Source organism: Equus asinus, chromosome 24 (assembly GCF_041296235.1).
Source record: "Equus asinus isolate D_3611 breed Donkey chromosome 24, EquAss-T2T_v2, whole genome shotgun sequence".
Lineage (NCBI taxonomy): Eukaryota > Metazoa > Chordata > Mammalia > Perissodactyla > Equidae > Equus > Equus asinus.
In genome coordinates this window covers 54780684-54796556 of record NC_091813.1, presented here as the reverse complement: position 1 = coordinate 54796556, position 15873 = coordinate 54780684, and the positions used below count along the sequence as shown (strand labels likewise).

At 36.1% G+C, this 15873-nt stretch overlaps 1 protein-coding gene across 9 annotated transcripts in view; it reads left to right on the top strand.

Moving 5' to 3' along the window:
• TBC1D32 (TBC1 domain family member 32) overlaps positions 1 to 15873 on the top strand; it is a 178783-nt gene that overhangs the window by 35247 nt on the left and 127663 nt on the right. For all 9 annotated transcript variants that reach the window (XR_011497821.1, XR_006519202.2, XR_011497822.1 and 6 more), the window contains 4 exons: positions 5244 to 5334; positions 9507 to 9647; positions 12193 to 12282; positions 14551 to 14693. Coding sequence is in view for 6 of the 9 variants with exons in the window: in XM_044757205.2 (XP_044613140.1) it covers positions 5244 to 5334; positions 9507 to 9647; positions 12193 to 12282; positions 14551 to 14693 (465 nt within the window). In the remaining 3 variants the exon portion in view is untranslated. The remainder of the gene's footprint in view (positions 1 to 5243; positions 5335 to 9506; positions 9648 to 12192; positions 12283 to 14550; positions 14694 to 15873) is intronic.

Sequence of the window (15873 nt, the reverse complement as noted above, 5' to 3'; positions counted from 1 at the left end):
CCATAGCATTGCAAAGTCATAAACTAGTTGAAAAGCGTTTTGACACTCAGCATAAATATTTTACCTTTCATTTTTAACAATTCGTATCTTTGCCCACTTTACCTTTAAGGGAACAGCTTCTGAAATGGTTTTATGTAGTGCATTTCCTATTTTTCTTGCCCTCTCAAAGTCATTTTAAAAGATAACGACAGACAGGGTATTTAAATTCTCCTTTGGTTTTTCCTACCCTGCTGTTTGTTAACCTTTTTTTTTTTTTTCTTTCCTGTCTTAAGAGTTAACAATTAAGTGAGCTGGCTGGTATGTATTTGATATTACAGGAGACTAAGTATTAAAAGCCTGAATTTTATACCAAATTTTTCTGTCTGCCTGAGGTTTAAGAAAATCTTTCTTTATTATATTACCTCAACTTGACTCTTTAAACTAGCGTTTAAATTTACCTACTGCAGATCTGCTTTCTGTTCCTGCAATTTAAAAGGTATATTTTATAATGTAATTGTTCCTCTCCTGAGACTGTACCTTTTCCTGTGGTTGTGACCTCTTCTCAGATAAAAGGTGGCATGTTTGAGAAGCGAGAAGGAGTAGAAGGGACAGACATGAGTCTGAGTGCATGGGGAAGATAAAGCTGGTAGAGATGAGTGCAGGAAGGATGGGTTTCTGAAGGTTTGAAGAGAAGTGAAGAGTCTTTGAAAGAGATTATCTTGGACATAGTGTTTTGAGTTCTCAGTTAAAGAAGCTGATTTTTCTTTGCTCTTTTCTTTTTCCTAAGATTCGCTTTGAGCTAACATCTGTTGCCAATCTTCCTCTTTTTTTTTCCCTCCCCAAAGTCTCAGAACATAGTTGTATATCCTAGTTGTAGGTCATTCTAATTCTTCTCTGTGTGATGCCGCCACAGCATGGCTTAATGAACAGTGTGTAGGTTAGTGCCCAGGATCCAAACCGGCGAACCCTGGGCTGCTAAAGTGGAGCAGGCAAACTTAATCACTCAGCCATGGGGCTGGTCTCTTCTTTGCTCCTCTGTCTCCTCATTCTTTAGAGCTTTTCTTAAGTATATTTATTTTGTCATGTCAAAAGTTCACTATAATGCAATCTTTATTTTAAGTCATTTTGTTGTTGTTGTTGTTGCTATTTACCAAGGTATGTGTAAGAATTAGGATTGTAAGAGTAAGTTCATTTAGGAGCTAGGAGTTCTATCATGAGGGGCTTTCAGCTTAGACTTAGACAAACTTAGGACGAACATGAAACAGATCACTGCACTTTTGGCCAAAAGTGTATGTTTATGAATAGTGTCAGATTCTGACCAAGTGGAAGCTAGGGAGGGGGATGTATGATCAGCGACATAGCAATCATTGACTCCCCTCTTTTCACGAATTGACAAGTCAGGGAGTGTCCTCATTAAATTTACCGAGGAGTCCCAAGGCACTCTGACCAGTTGGCTTTGTGTGAATTTGTTGCTGGTAGCCAGTAATCTCAGTGCTGGCTTGAACTGGATTGACTGGGTTAGAGACTTCTTAGGCTCTGCCTCCTCCTCTTCCCTATGGAACACTCCTTTATATATTCAGTAGATGCGGGAAAAACCAAAACAAAACAGCAATTAAGACGCCTTATAAAAGACAACAAAAGCTAAACAAGCACAGAAGAATAAGCAGGTTAATAGCAAAAATACCTACCAAACTGTTCCCCTCTAAAACAGAAGGCTACTTTGTACAAAGACCTATTTCATTACAAATCTTAGGATAACAAAATGTAGCAATGCAAACTCAATGAAGCAAGCTGGACCTCATGTTGTTGTTGAGACAGACTCACATGGTGTCAGATCTGAAGCACTATCAGAGTTTGGGACTCAGGGGGCCCAGGGAACACTCTTCTTTGTCTGAGGATCCCATGAAATGCTGCCAAGTGAGAGTCTTCAAAGTAATCTTCAAGGAAGCTCCAGAATTGTCAAAGGTTAAGACGACTGTTCAATATCTGAAACAATGCATAAAGCTGAATTTATTGCTTGCTTAAGTTAGACAATACAGATTGTTAATCTTACAGGGTTTTGAGGAAAACTTGGAACTCAGGGATTGATGTTTTTAGAGATAAGAATGAGTTCGTGCCACCTGTAGGAGAGTGGCAGTTCAGGTGAGATTGCTACTGACTGACTGGCTTACATGTATTTCCTAGAGTGTCTGTTGTTGTTGGCTGATTTTCAGAAGCTAGGGGCCAGCACTGGTCGGATGGCTTTCAGAAGTGTGTTCATCAAGATCTGTTGGCATATATTGATTTACAAGATGTTCAACTTGCTCTGCTGGATACCTATTACTATAGTTATATAAATTTGTCATTGACTTATTAAGTAGATTTAAATCTGGTTCTGGTGCTTGTTATTTATATAACAATTACTCTTTTCTGAGGATTGTGAGGAATTTTTATTCTTAAGTATGTGTTATCCTGGAAAAGAGAGGGAGTGTGGTTAAAGTAGTGGTAGGAAAATATTTCAGGACAATGGAATAGCATGTTTAAAGGCTTAGGGAATGGAAAACACAGTACATTTGGAAAAGGCTCATATTTTATATGACTGCACATAGATTGCTAAGAGAAATGTGGCTGGTATTAGGGAAACTTCCTGAAAATGAGTTCCCTGAAAAGTAATATTAAGTGGATGATGTCTTTTGAAAAGTTTTTGGGTGCTTTAAATTGAGTCTCTGTCAACTGACCTCAGTTTGTTCCCATTCATGCATGGGGCAGGGAGTAATTCCATAAAACTAGAAAAGACCTATTTAAGGGAAATCTTCAACCCCTTCCCTTTTTGCAAATAAAAATGATGAGTTTGTTGTAAATACCAGTTTTGGGTATGTTTCAGATTTAGCTGGTATGTGTTGATAGATTTTAAGTTTTCAGCAATGTTGCTTTTAATGAATTAGTCATTTGACTGGTCATATGTTGAATTGGATTTTGGTGACTGATTTTTACACAGATAGATGTATTTCTGTATGTGTTGATGTGTGTGTAACTGGGGAGGGGGCATATGGAGGATAAGATGAATAAGACTGTGAGATCATAAAGAAATTTTATATATGATATGTCAGATTTAGGAGATTGGCCTTTATTCTGGATGTGTGATGAGCCACTGATAGGTTTTTAAGTACTGAAGTAATATCACCTTAGGGCTTTGGAAAATTTGGAAAATGAGTTGAAGATGCTACGTGGAGATAGGGAAGAAGTGTTGAAGTGGAAATATTAAGAGGATTTGCAGTAATCCAAGCAAAAGATGGTGGAAGCGAGAATTAAGCATATGACAGTGTGAATTGGGATAAATGGATGGACTCAGGGGTGTCATGTTTAGAATGTAGGATTTAGAGACTTGGCTTTTTGAATGGGCGGTGGGTGAAGACTTACTCAATTGAGTGACTAATGTCATTCATTGAGATACATAGTAAGAGGAAAATAGGAAAGTTGGGAAAGGTAATGACTTTAGATTTGGTCATATCAAATTTGAGATCCAGATTTCCAGGAAGCAATTGCATATTATTGATCTGGATCTCTAAAGTTTGATTTAGACAAGACATTCAGATATGGGAGGGGGTCCCCAGATTTGATGATTTTGCTGTGAGGACTCATAGGACTCAGCATCCAGTTGTACTCCCAGCTGTGATGCCTTACAAAGAAAGGATAGAAAGCAAAGCTGGCCTAGGGAAAAGGTGCATTTAGTGAAGTCTGGAGGATACCAAGCATAAACTTCCAAGTCTTTTTCCTAGTTAAGTCACACAGGACTCCACTTAATTCCTCTAGCATCAAATTGTGACAGCTCATATGAAATGTTGTCTACCAGGGAAGCTCATTAGAGACTCAATGTCCCCTCCTCTGCTTTGGTTTATTTGGAGGTTGATCATATAGGTACCCTCTGCCTAGCATATACCAGGATTCTAGACTCCAAGAAGGAAGGCAGGTGTTCAGGATAATACCCATTGTTCATACAGTTTAGGTACAGCAAGCCCCTCTTAATCAGTTCTTGGAATAGTGGGAATTCTCCTGAAATCCAAGTTCCCAGATGCTAGTCAGGGTCCACCCTTGTAAGCAGGCCTTTCCAATGATAGAAGTCCTGCCATGTTAACTCTTTGCTGCATAAAACTGAGGCCATAAGAATGAATGAGACAGAGGAATCCATAAATTCCTTGACACCACAATTATGAACTTGCACACCCTTCATCTTTTTCCCCATCTAAAGCTTAATCCTTCCTTCTTTTTAGGTCCTAGTTCCTCCTGCTCTTGGACACTTTCTTCTGTCAACTCTCCTCTTTCTCTCCTTCCTCGTCAAACTCCTCCTCTCTACTAGCTTCCTCCAGTAACATTTAAGCATGACCATATCCTTCCAACATGAAGAAGAATTCATTCTTGACTCTAAGACCTCTATGTTTTACTCTGTTTTTTTGTTTTCACAACCAGCCTTCCTGAAAATAATTACACTAGCTGCCTTTGCTTTTTCTGTTGCTGTTCCTTTTCCTTATATTCTGATTTTATCCCCCAAACTCCCCTGAAACTGATCTTTTCAAGGTCACCAGAAACCTCCTTATTACCAAATCTAGCAGTTACACTCCTTATCTCAATGGTGTCTTCTATTTTATTTGAGAATTCGAATGAGAGGGTATCTACTGGAAATAGGTAGGTGCAGAAGAAGGGGGAGATTTCAAATCTCTGCTTGTGGAGAATGGGGAAGGAGGTAGAATGGAGAAACGGCACAGTAGAAGTTGGAGATTGTTTTTTATTGTAACTGTTCAGTAGAAGTTGGAGATTGTTTTTTATTATAACTGTTCTTTGCATTATGAGATTTTTAAAAAATCAGTTTTCAGCAATTCTAGAATCTGAAATGGAAATGAAGGCTTGATCCAGTTCCTATTTTGCTGGCTAGGTAGGAAGAAGAGACTAAGGCAAAGGAAGTGGGGATGTTGGCAGGAGTTTTCAAAGTCATGGCCAGAGTTTTTGCATTTTTCGCTATAAAATGTAAAGTCGCGTCTATTTTTGTCCATTGGCACCAACATTATAACAATATTTGTTGGTCCACAAATACTTTTTGGTGTTTCCCAGAATGATGTCATAGTTACAGTGTAACTGGGGAGACAGCTTCAGTGGCCTTGAAAGGCACTATTCTAAATATTTTTCTTGAATATTTTCCCAGCATATTTTTACAGTCTTGACTCACTTCTTTTAACACATGGACTTGTGGGCTGCAAACTTCTGGAATTAATAAATTATTAATCTATTAGGTAACTGCGGCAGTCCAGCAATGTGTTCAGTATTTTGAGTTGTGTGAGACCATGAAAGTTGATGAGTTTTTGGGACATTCAAAGCATTGTGGTAAGTATTATTTTCTGTTACATATTTTTAAAAATGGTAAATTTTATTAATAAAAATAGCTTAGTAATAACTTATTTTTAAATAGTTGTTAGTAGCATGGTAGATTAGATCACTTTTGCTAATGTAAAATATTTTCCACAAGTTTAAGTTACACTGTAATGACTTTTTATGATAGATCTACATTTGAAATTACTGTATCATCTTCCTGGTTCTTACCATGTACCGTTCTTCAGTTCATACTAGGGTATATGTCCTAGTTTGTTATACTGCAATAATGCACGGTTCATTCTTTACTCCTCTAGTCTATCAGTCATCTTTACGTTTTAGTTGGTGGAAAATTTTTATGAAATACTGTTTTATTATTGGACACCCCATTCCACCCTGTGATTCCTCTCTGCTTATCCTCAGTCTGAGCTAAAATATCCTAGAAGTTTCATAATCTGGCCCTATTCTCTCTATCCTATCTCATCTCTAATTATTGGTTGAAGTGACTCTTTTCTTAGTCAGATTCTTCTCCGTACCCATGCCTGTACACCTTTGTTATTCCTACTCCTACTGCCCCTATCCATAATCCCCCATGCTAATATATATCTTATTTGTTGTGAGAGAATAAGCATTATTTTAAACTTTTCGGGACGGCTTCTCTGCTAATTCTGAATTTTTATTTCTCTTTTGCCTACATCACACAACTTGCCATGTGAATTTGATATCTTTTATCATTCTGTTATTTTATGTTACTTCTCTAATGAAATAGTAAGTTCTTTGAGAATATGAAGATATCTTATAATTTTCTTTGTTTATCACTGGGTAAATTCTTTGTCTAACTCAAGAAAAATGGTCAAAGACCAATACCAGGTTTCAAAGGTAGTTTTGTAGTGGAGGAGATAGTACAGAAGCCAGAACTTATTCTTCAAGAGAAAGAAAAGGAAAAGGATACATAAGTTTATATGAGTTATGTCATTTTTAAGTTCATAAATTTTTCTAATTTCTTAATATTAAAATGTTATATCTAGCTTCCCCCCCCCAACTTCTCTACCAGCTCTTTGTGGCTTTGGTTTCTTCCCCATCTAGTGAAGACCTCCGGGTACTTCCCTGCAGTCTTTTGACATTTCTTTCAGAATTCTTGCTCTTTTCTCTTTCAGTTTTCTACCTACAGTTCCTCGACCTTCGATCGTTTCAGTCTTCCATCTTCTCTGGTCCTCAGGAAATTGAGCAGAGAGCATGTGTGACATAAATTGATAGTGCACATATGTATTTCTCTAACCTTGGCTGTTCTCTTTGTGTTGTTTTGGAATCTTGTTAGCTGTCCTTTCTTCATGTTCCATAATAGTTATTGCAAGCCTTCACCAGTCCCGTCAAGCCCCCTGCCTTGCCCTTGCCCACTTTCCTTTCAAGAGGAGACCTTGCATCCTACTTCACTAAGGAAAATGGAACTTTCCAGATATGAATTCCCCAGATGTCCTGCATCTGTGCATACAAATGCATGTTTATATGCCCTTATCAATATCCCCTTTCTCTAGGCTACAATGAAGACGTATTCTTTTGTTCTAGATTGATCTCTCTGTTTGTTCTTGCTTCTACTTCCATCTGGTATTTTTTGTGTTTTGTTTTGTTTATTTTAGAACCAGGATACTGTTTCACTTGTTGTGTGTCTCTTTCTGTTAGTACCTCCCCCTGCATCCTCTAGACCTACTCATGGATCTTTCTTATAAAAAACGAGCAAGTTCATATGTACTTTACTCTCTGCTTCCCTTCAGAGAAAAGCTCATCTAAGTATTCGGTGTACACCTAGGCCCCGTTTCTCTGCCTCCTATTCTTGCAGCCATGGAAATGAGGCTTCTATTTCTACTGCTCCATGGCCTTCCCATTATCAACTTCCACTCTTTTTTGTCCTAATTTTACAGCATCTATCTTTGTTGACCCTTTCCTCCTCTTCTTCTTGGTATCATTTTTTTCTTGGATTTCTTCATTCTCATCTAATATTTGTTAGTCACCCGAAAGGCTCTTTTCTTTATATGCTGTACTCAGAGGTTTTTCCCTTTGCTCTTTTCTCACCTTAGCCTACCTCTTTTCTCTTCGGGGAGCCCATTCACTTTGAGGGTTTAAAATATTATATATTTATGTATACATGGTAAATGAAATATTTAAGTCCATACCTCTTTCCTGAATTCCAGATCCATGAATTCATATCATACTTAGCATATCGATCTGGATGCTCCTTGAGTACTTCAATTTAAAGTATCAAGGACGGAAATCACTTTCTCTTTCCAGACCTGTTTTTTGTTTTTTCCTTTAGAATTACTTAAATCAAAACATTTACTATTTAACAGATATTTGAGTTAGCAACTTGAGAATTTTCTTATTCTTTTATGATCCAGATGTAATCCTGTCTAAAGCATATTGATTTCATTTCCTTAAACATTTATTTTTATCTGTATGTTCTTCTTCATCCTTTTTGCTAATGCTTTTGTTCATGATTGTTTTAATGAGTCTTACTTCAAACCTTGACCCTCTTCCATCCACCTTTTATGCTGCCATCAGAGTCACTTTTCCTCGTGCATATTTGACTGTTGCTTTCCTGCTTAAAACTCTTTATCATCTCAGTTGACTCCACTATAAAGCCCATATTCCTTCTGCAGCTGAGTATTCTGTGATCTGCCCCTGCTACCCCCCAGCCTCTTGTCTCTCCCACTTGTCCTCCCCATGCTCTGGTTACACCAGACTATTTGCCCTACTCTTAATTGGAATCCCAGGTTCATGGTTTTTAACATCAGCAAATATTTCAGGGTCTTGTATAAAAAGGCTACTCAATAGATCTTGAAGCTGTGAATGAATGAGTGAATAAATGATATTTATTGAAAGGTATCTATATTTTAGAGACCCTAATTTCTTTTGCTAACATGGTTAATATGATCTTTTGTAGTATTGGCTTTTAATTGGTAGACTCAAACAGTGACTAATATTTTTGATAACTTTTTCGATCTTCTTACTGGTGATTTGTCTATTCAGATTTTTTGTTTCTTCTTGATTCAGTTTTGGAAGGTTGTATAAGTCTAAGAATTTATCCATTCTAGGTTATCCAGTTTGTGGGCATATAGCTTTTTATAGTATTCTCTTATAATCTTTTTATTTCTGAGGTGTCCATTGTAATTTCTCCTCTTTTAGTTTCTGATTTTATTTTATTTGAGGCCTCTCTCTTTTTTTATTGGTGACTCTAGCTAAAGGTTTGTCAATCTTTTTATCTTCAAAGAACCAGCTCTTAGTTTCATTGATTATTCTTCTATTTTTTTTAGTCTCTATTTCATTTATTTCTGCTCTGATTTTTATTATTTCCTTCCTTCTGCTGATTTTTGGCTTTGTTCTTTTTCTACTTCCTTTAGGTGCACTAGCAGATTGTTTATTTGCGATTTTTCTTGTTTGTTGAGGTAGGCCTGTATTGCTATAAATTTCCCTCTTTGTATTGCTTTTGCTGTATCCTGTAAATTTTGACATGTCGTATTTTCATTTGTCTCCAGGTATTTTTTGATTTCTCCTTTGATGTCTTCATTGACCCAGTCCTTATTCAGTAGCATTTTGCTTAATCTCCACATATTTGTGGTTTTTCCTGTTTTCTTCTTCTAGTTGATTTCCAGTTTCATACCATTGTTGTCTGAAAAGATGCTTGGTATTATTTTAATTTCCTTAAATTTATTGAGACTTGTCTTTTGGCCTAATATATGGTCTGTCCTGAAGAATGTTCCATGTGCATTCGAAAATAATTTGTCCTTAGGTCTGGGTAATTGTTCCGAGGGTAGTGGGTTTGTTTTGTCTGTTTGCGGAGGTGAATTAGAGTCCTCCTACTCTGCCATCTTCCCAGCAATCCTCTTAACTTACTCTTAAGTCCCACTTGATGACAGATGATAACTCTGACAATCTTAGATATTTGTTTTAGAATGAACACTGTATGCGTATTACACTTTTCTGAGTTTCTTAAATTTTGTGATGAATGCTTTTTCCCAGAGATTTAGGTGTTATAGGGTCTTAGGAAACAATAAAGAGAATAATTTTTTTTATGTATACCAACAGTGTTTCCATTATAGACTGCAATCTTGTTTAATGTTCAGAAGGGAATGAAGACAGGTACTATAAAATACAATGGCATTAAAATAAATGTAATTGTCTTCTCTTTTAAGGAAACAAACAGAAAACTTTCTACTACTCAGGACAAGAATTACAATATATTTATTTCATTCACTCGCTGTGCCTTTTAGGAAGATTATTGATCTACACACAAGGCAGAAAGCTATTTCCTATAAAGCTGAAGAATAGAAAAGGTAAGTGCAATTAGGAGAAATGAATATGTTCAGATATGGTAGGATTTATATGCCATGGATTATTAAAACCTGGAGATTTTGCATGGTCTCTTCTAGGGTAGTTAGTGATATACCTTTTAATCTGTTGATGGCTTACACACCTTGAAGTGCTACGTTTTTTCTTTTTCAGTATGTGCTTCTTTCTACATGTATCGTTTTTTTCTTTTCATCTAGCCTTTAATGCTTTCCTTATTTCTCTCTGCCTTTCCAAATCCTAGACATACTGAATGACCTGGATTCAGAACTAGAAGTCCCTGGTTAAGTTCTCGTTCCCCTATAAAGTAGCTGTGACTTTTTCGGCAAATCTTTTAACCATTGTTAAATGGTTAAATGGTTAAATGGAGTTCTTTACCTGTAAAAATGGAATAATAGTATCAGTGATGCTGGGCTCACAGAATTTTGTGATGATTGCAGAGATGAGGGTTGAGAATACTCTTTTATAAACTGCAAAGTGCTGTACCATTTGATGTGTTACTATGTTGATATGTTACCCTAAGTCCCATTTTTAAAGTTTTCCCCTGTCACACTTCAGCACATGCTATTAGTTATCTTCCTTACCTCCCTTAAAGCTTTGTCTATACTAGAAATATAGAGAGATCAACAAGCTTTTTCTGTAAAATGCCAGGTAGTAAATATTTTGGGTTTTGTTGGGCACATACTATCTTAGTTGCATATTCTGTGTGTGTGTGTGTGTGTGAGTGTGTGTATATATGTGTATGTGCTCATGTGCAAAAACGACTTATCACAGCAGGCCTGAGAATGCTATCCTCAGAAGACCTGTTTGCAAGGATAGACCTTCGCTGGCAGCTGGGAACTTGGATTTCTCACTATTCCCAGAACTGATAAGACTGGCTCACTGTGCCTGAACTGTTTGTACACACAGTGTGGTTTATGCTGAATATCTGCTTTCCTTCTGGTAGTCTGGAACCCTGGTATGTGCTAGGTGCTTATGTGATCGGCCCTCAATAAAAACATTAGGCACTAAGTCTCTTAATGAACTTCCTTGGTAGACAACATTTCACGTGTTGTCACAACTTGTTGCTGGAAGAATTAAGTGTATTCTGTGTGACTGCACTGCGAGAGGACCCTTGGGTGCTTGTACCTTGTTTACTTGGACTTCACCCTGTGCACTTTTTCCCTTTGATGTGCCTTGTGTCCTTTTGGGAGTACAACTATATATTGAATCCTGTGAGTCTTCCTAGTTAATCATTATATCTGGACATGGCGTTGGGGACCCCTGATACATTTTAGACACCTTTTAAAAATATAAAAAAAGAAAAAAATTCTTAGCTTGCAAGCCTTACAAAATTATGCCAGAATGGCTATAGTTTGCCAATCCTGTTATAGAGTATCTTCATTTTGAACACTTTTTTTCTACTATTCCCTAGTTATTTTTCTTAAATCTTTTCTTCTCAGATAGGCTAATTGTGAGCTCCTTGAAAAAAGAAACTGTTTTATGTACTTCTCTTGTATTTCCCTTGCTAGCATAATTCAGGCATAATGGGCACTCAGCAGAGAAGTGATTTCAAAAAAAGAGCTGCCATTTTATAGGATATTGTTAAACTTTACAGAAATAGAAAGATTAATATATATTGTGATGTTGTTGCAGATATTCCACTGAAGTTTATATGTCTATTATCTGTAATGTAGCACTTTACATTGACTTCTAACATTTATGTCTCGGCCTATGAAATGTCACAGGTCATCTCAAAACTCATAGTTGAGAGATCTGTTCTGCTCTATTAGTGTAGGTGAATATTTACCTTAAATTTCCCATGTGCTTTCACCAGAATCTTTATGTGAGGATGCTGTAGCAGGGGTTGGTAAACTATACCCCATGGGCCAAACTGAGTATACTGTTTTGTATGGCTTGTGAGCTAAGAATGTTTTTTATATCCTTAAATTATTGGAAAAATTAAAGAAAGAATATTTTATGATGTGAACTATATAAAATTCAAATTTTGATATACACAGTCTTATTGGAAAACAGCCATGCTCGTTCATTTGCATATCATCTATGGCTACTTTAGTGCTACATCAGAACTCAGTGTTTGTGACAGAAATTGTTTGGCCACAAACCTAAAGTATTTACTATTTGGTCCAAAAAAAGTTTGCTGACCCCTTTTCTGTTGTGCTATATAGATAAGTTAGCTGGACAAACACATTAAACTGAATTTTATTGCTACTAATAGAATAAACTTAAACAGTCCTGGTCAGATTCCCAGATCTTCCTACGGTGGGTTTATGGTAAGTGACTGGTCCAACATAAATGGTAAAACTGCACCTTCACATAACACCTACTGCATCACTTGCCTTGCCATCTTTTGACTTACCATGCCTAATTTGTTCTTCTGGAGTCTTCTGTCTTGGATTAGGGCCCCCTTCTCCCTGATTGTACTACAGTCTCTGTGAAAACTCAGAATAGGAGGATGGACTCTCAGTTAAATCTTTCTAAGTTGTAAGAGTGTGCTAGAAAATAATCTTTTTTCCTTTTTCCTTTTTGTAGATTCAATATCCCTTACAGATCTTCTGGTTCTGTTTACCCAACTTATCTATTACTCACCGACTTCTCCAAAGATGACAGCGGCACATTTAGGTAATTCTGCTTCTGCTTTAAATAGAGAAATAGAATATTTAAATATTTTTAGATGTTTTCTATTGTTTAGATGTTTTGAGTGACCTAGTTTAGTAAAGAGGTTTCATAAGATGCAGTCTTATTCATAACAAATTACATTGGTCCTGGAAGTAAACCATGAAATTTAATTTTGTTCACTGATGTTTTAAGATGTTCCTTATCTACTACCTTTTTATTTAGAATCAATTTTGCTGAGAATATTAATGTTCTTTATTAACATCAAGATGTTCTTAAGAAATGATATTAAGGGAAGTTTGATTGATAGGTACTAATGTATTCTTTCTTGCTATTTTCTATCCTTTGTACTTTCCTGGATGTTGTGATCAGCTTGCTTATTTCAGCTCATATGCAGAATTTCAGGATCTTCTATTATTAAAGGATAAATCAAAAACAACCCAAACTCCATGTTTTTCAGTAAAATGCCTTTTAGTCTTTAGCTATTGACTGGCTTATAAAAAGTATGTTAAAATATTAACATTTGAAGGATAACTTATATTTTTTTCTTTGAAATATCAATGAAAATTTCCAAAGTAAAACACTCTAATAACAAAACATCCCCGTAAATCATAGACTCACAGTGTTCTAAACCTGGAAGCTACCCTAGAAATGCTGGCATAGATTCCAAGATAAACTCAAGTGAATCAAAGAAAAAAATGGTTTGGAGGGCTGGCCCCTTGGCTGAGTGGTTATGTTCATGCACTCTTCTTTGGGGTCTCCGGGGTTTCACCAGTTTCGATCCTGGACGCAGACATGGCACCGCTCATCAAGTCATGCCGAGGCAGCGTCCCAAATAGCACAACCAGAAGGACCTACAACTAGAATATACAACTATGTACCAGGGGGATTTGGGGAGAAGAAGAAAGAAATAAACAAAAAAGAAGATTGACGACAGATGTTAGCTCAGGTGCCAATCTTAAAAAAAAAAAAAAGGTTTGGGCCGTATATTAGTGCTATAATACATCTATAAAAAAGAAGAAACAAAACTGGTAGGTTTTATCTGTGCAATTATAATAGCTTGTTAGTCCTAACAATGGCTCTTAGACTTCTTTCTGCCTTTACGGCATTTACATGTGTCAAGTGCTAGGTAAGGCCCCCCTGCTATATGCTCCTACGACAGACTGTGCTTCCTTTAAGATAAAAATATTCCTTCTTTGTTACAATTACTTGTTAATGTCTTGGTTTACTATCTAGTGGACTGTTTTTTGGTTTGTCTGTCTTCTGTCTGTAGTGCCTAGCACAGTGACTGTCGCATAATAGGCGCTCAAAAATAGTGGATAATTAGATGAATGAATGGCCATATGTGCATCAATATTATATCTCTCATTGCAAACAGGGTTTCTCATCTGGAGCTGGTTGACAAAATCACTTAACTTTCCTTTTCTATTTTCTTTTTGTCAAGTATTAACTTGAAGTCTTAGTACGTTCATGGAGTATAGAATATTGTAATATAAATTAAGAATTTTGGTGTTACTTTTAGTATTGTGTCTTACTAAGACAACCTTACACTGCTAACTTTTAGTTCTTTAGTTCTCATGCAAAACACTATTTTGTGACTATATTAGGAGGTCAGATAATCTGAAAATACATTAATTTATAAAACAAAAAATATCACACTTATTTTAGTGACTGTTCCCTGTGTTATATTTATGTGTATTTATGTTTTCCTGTGTATATTTTAAAAGAAAATCTTAAAAATACTCCTTCATTTCACTGGTTTTATGGTAACACAAGAAGTATACTAGTCTCCAAGAAAGTCTCTCCTCCCCTCTGCCGCCTTTTTGGCCATCATTTTGTCTTACTCTAATTTTCTACCTGGCTCAACACCTGAATACATTTTTTTTTAAGCAAAAGAATAAAAGTGAATCCAAGTAAGTGTTTGCTGGGAGAAAAGTTATAGGTTTGCTTCAAACCCAATCCTCAATGTCAAGCAATGATTTAGTGTCAAACAGAGAATGCTCTTATGTTGTTGTCTTTGGCGTTCGTATTTGTCATTTCCTCACCTTTCATTATCTTGAAGATATGGTAAGCTAATTGATATCCCCTTAAGTTTCAGTTTATAATTTGGTCATACATCATCCTTTGGGCATTGAATTGTGTGAGTTTTTAAAAACTATTTAACCTTGATGTTGAACATTTTGGAACAGCAATAGTTAACCCATAAATAAAAGCTACATTAAAAGTAATTAATGTTTAAAGTTTTAATTTTTAGAAATACTTCTTGTTTGTCAGAGAATTACTCTCCTGCATCTGTGGTTACTGAAATTCTGCGGATACTCTGTGATCAAAAAGAATGTGCTATTGAATGCTTATATAGCAGCAGTGTGATTGAGGCACTTCTTCAACCTATTTATGCTTTAATGAAACGAACTAAGGTTGGTACTTGCTAGAAAGAAAGAGTCTCTTAACTGGGTATTAGTGAATATTCAATGGGACATTATTTCTAAATTCAATATATTTGAACTATTACACCGTCTTCCATATATGAATGTATTTTATGCTGACATAGATTTTTATTTATTAAATCAGTTTATGCAGTCAGTTGATTGATTAGTTATAAGGTGGGGGAAAAAGTACATATGGCATCTTAAAATGTTTTCTAGTCAGGCTTAGATCTGATGGTTATAAAGACTGAGAAGTTATTAAGAAGTTTGTCTTGCAAATCTAATAGATCTTGTGAATGTTTTATTTGTTTTATTGGCAAATTTATAGCCTTTGGAAAGATGATTATTTTTCTGAAGAGCCAGTTCTGATTTATATGAAGAACCAGTATTACTTTAGAAAAAAAGCTTATGAGCATCCCAGTTCTGAAATATGCATGTCTCTTTATGGTTTGTACAGTGTATCTCCTTATATTATGTAATTTAATCCTCACAACTGAGGCTGAAAGTGACTTGCTAAAGGTCAGACATTTAACAGGTGGCAGAGTTGGTACCACTCCTAGTATTGCGGTCTGTCCAGTATATCCCTTCACTTCTATAAGTTAAGCTTCTGCGGAATGACTGAAAGCTTCAATAGGCTAAAGGTTTTTGCCTTTCCGTGTCTATGTTTTGTAGTGTTTTTATTGGTTTCATCTCCCTCCTGTGGCCCCCCTCAATGGGCTATGCAACTGCTCACCCATCCATGTATTCGTTATTCATTGCTCATTCTGAAAACATTAAACATTTATGTGAATGTGGTGCAAAGTATGGAATTCTGGGAAACTAAGGCGATATTATGAATTACTTTGATCTTACAATCAACCTTGGGAAGGCAAAATAAGCAGAGAAGAAACAGAATTCATAATATAGCTTAATATAATAGAATGCCATAAAATAAATAGTATCGTAAAATACAGACCATATATCAGAGCTTGAGGAACATGCTCTTGGTTCTTGTACCATAGCTATTTTTTGTGTCTGTGCTTTCTCATATCTGTAACTTTTTATTTTCTTTTGGCATCTTTCCTTTACCTATAAATGAGTCTGAGTCTGTCTCATAGTTGGGATGGCAGAAGCTCTTACCCAATGCACATCTTTAGCTACCACCTAATATCTGGTCTTTTTAACGATAAAC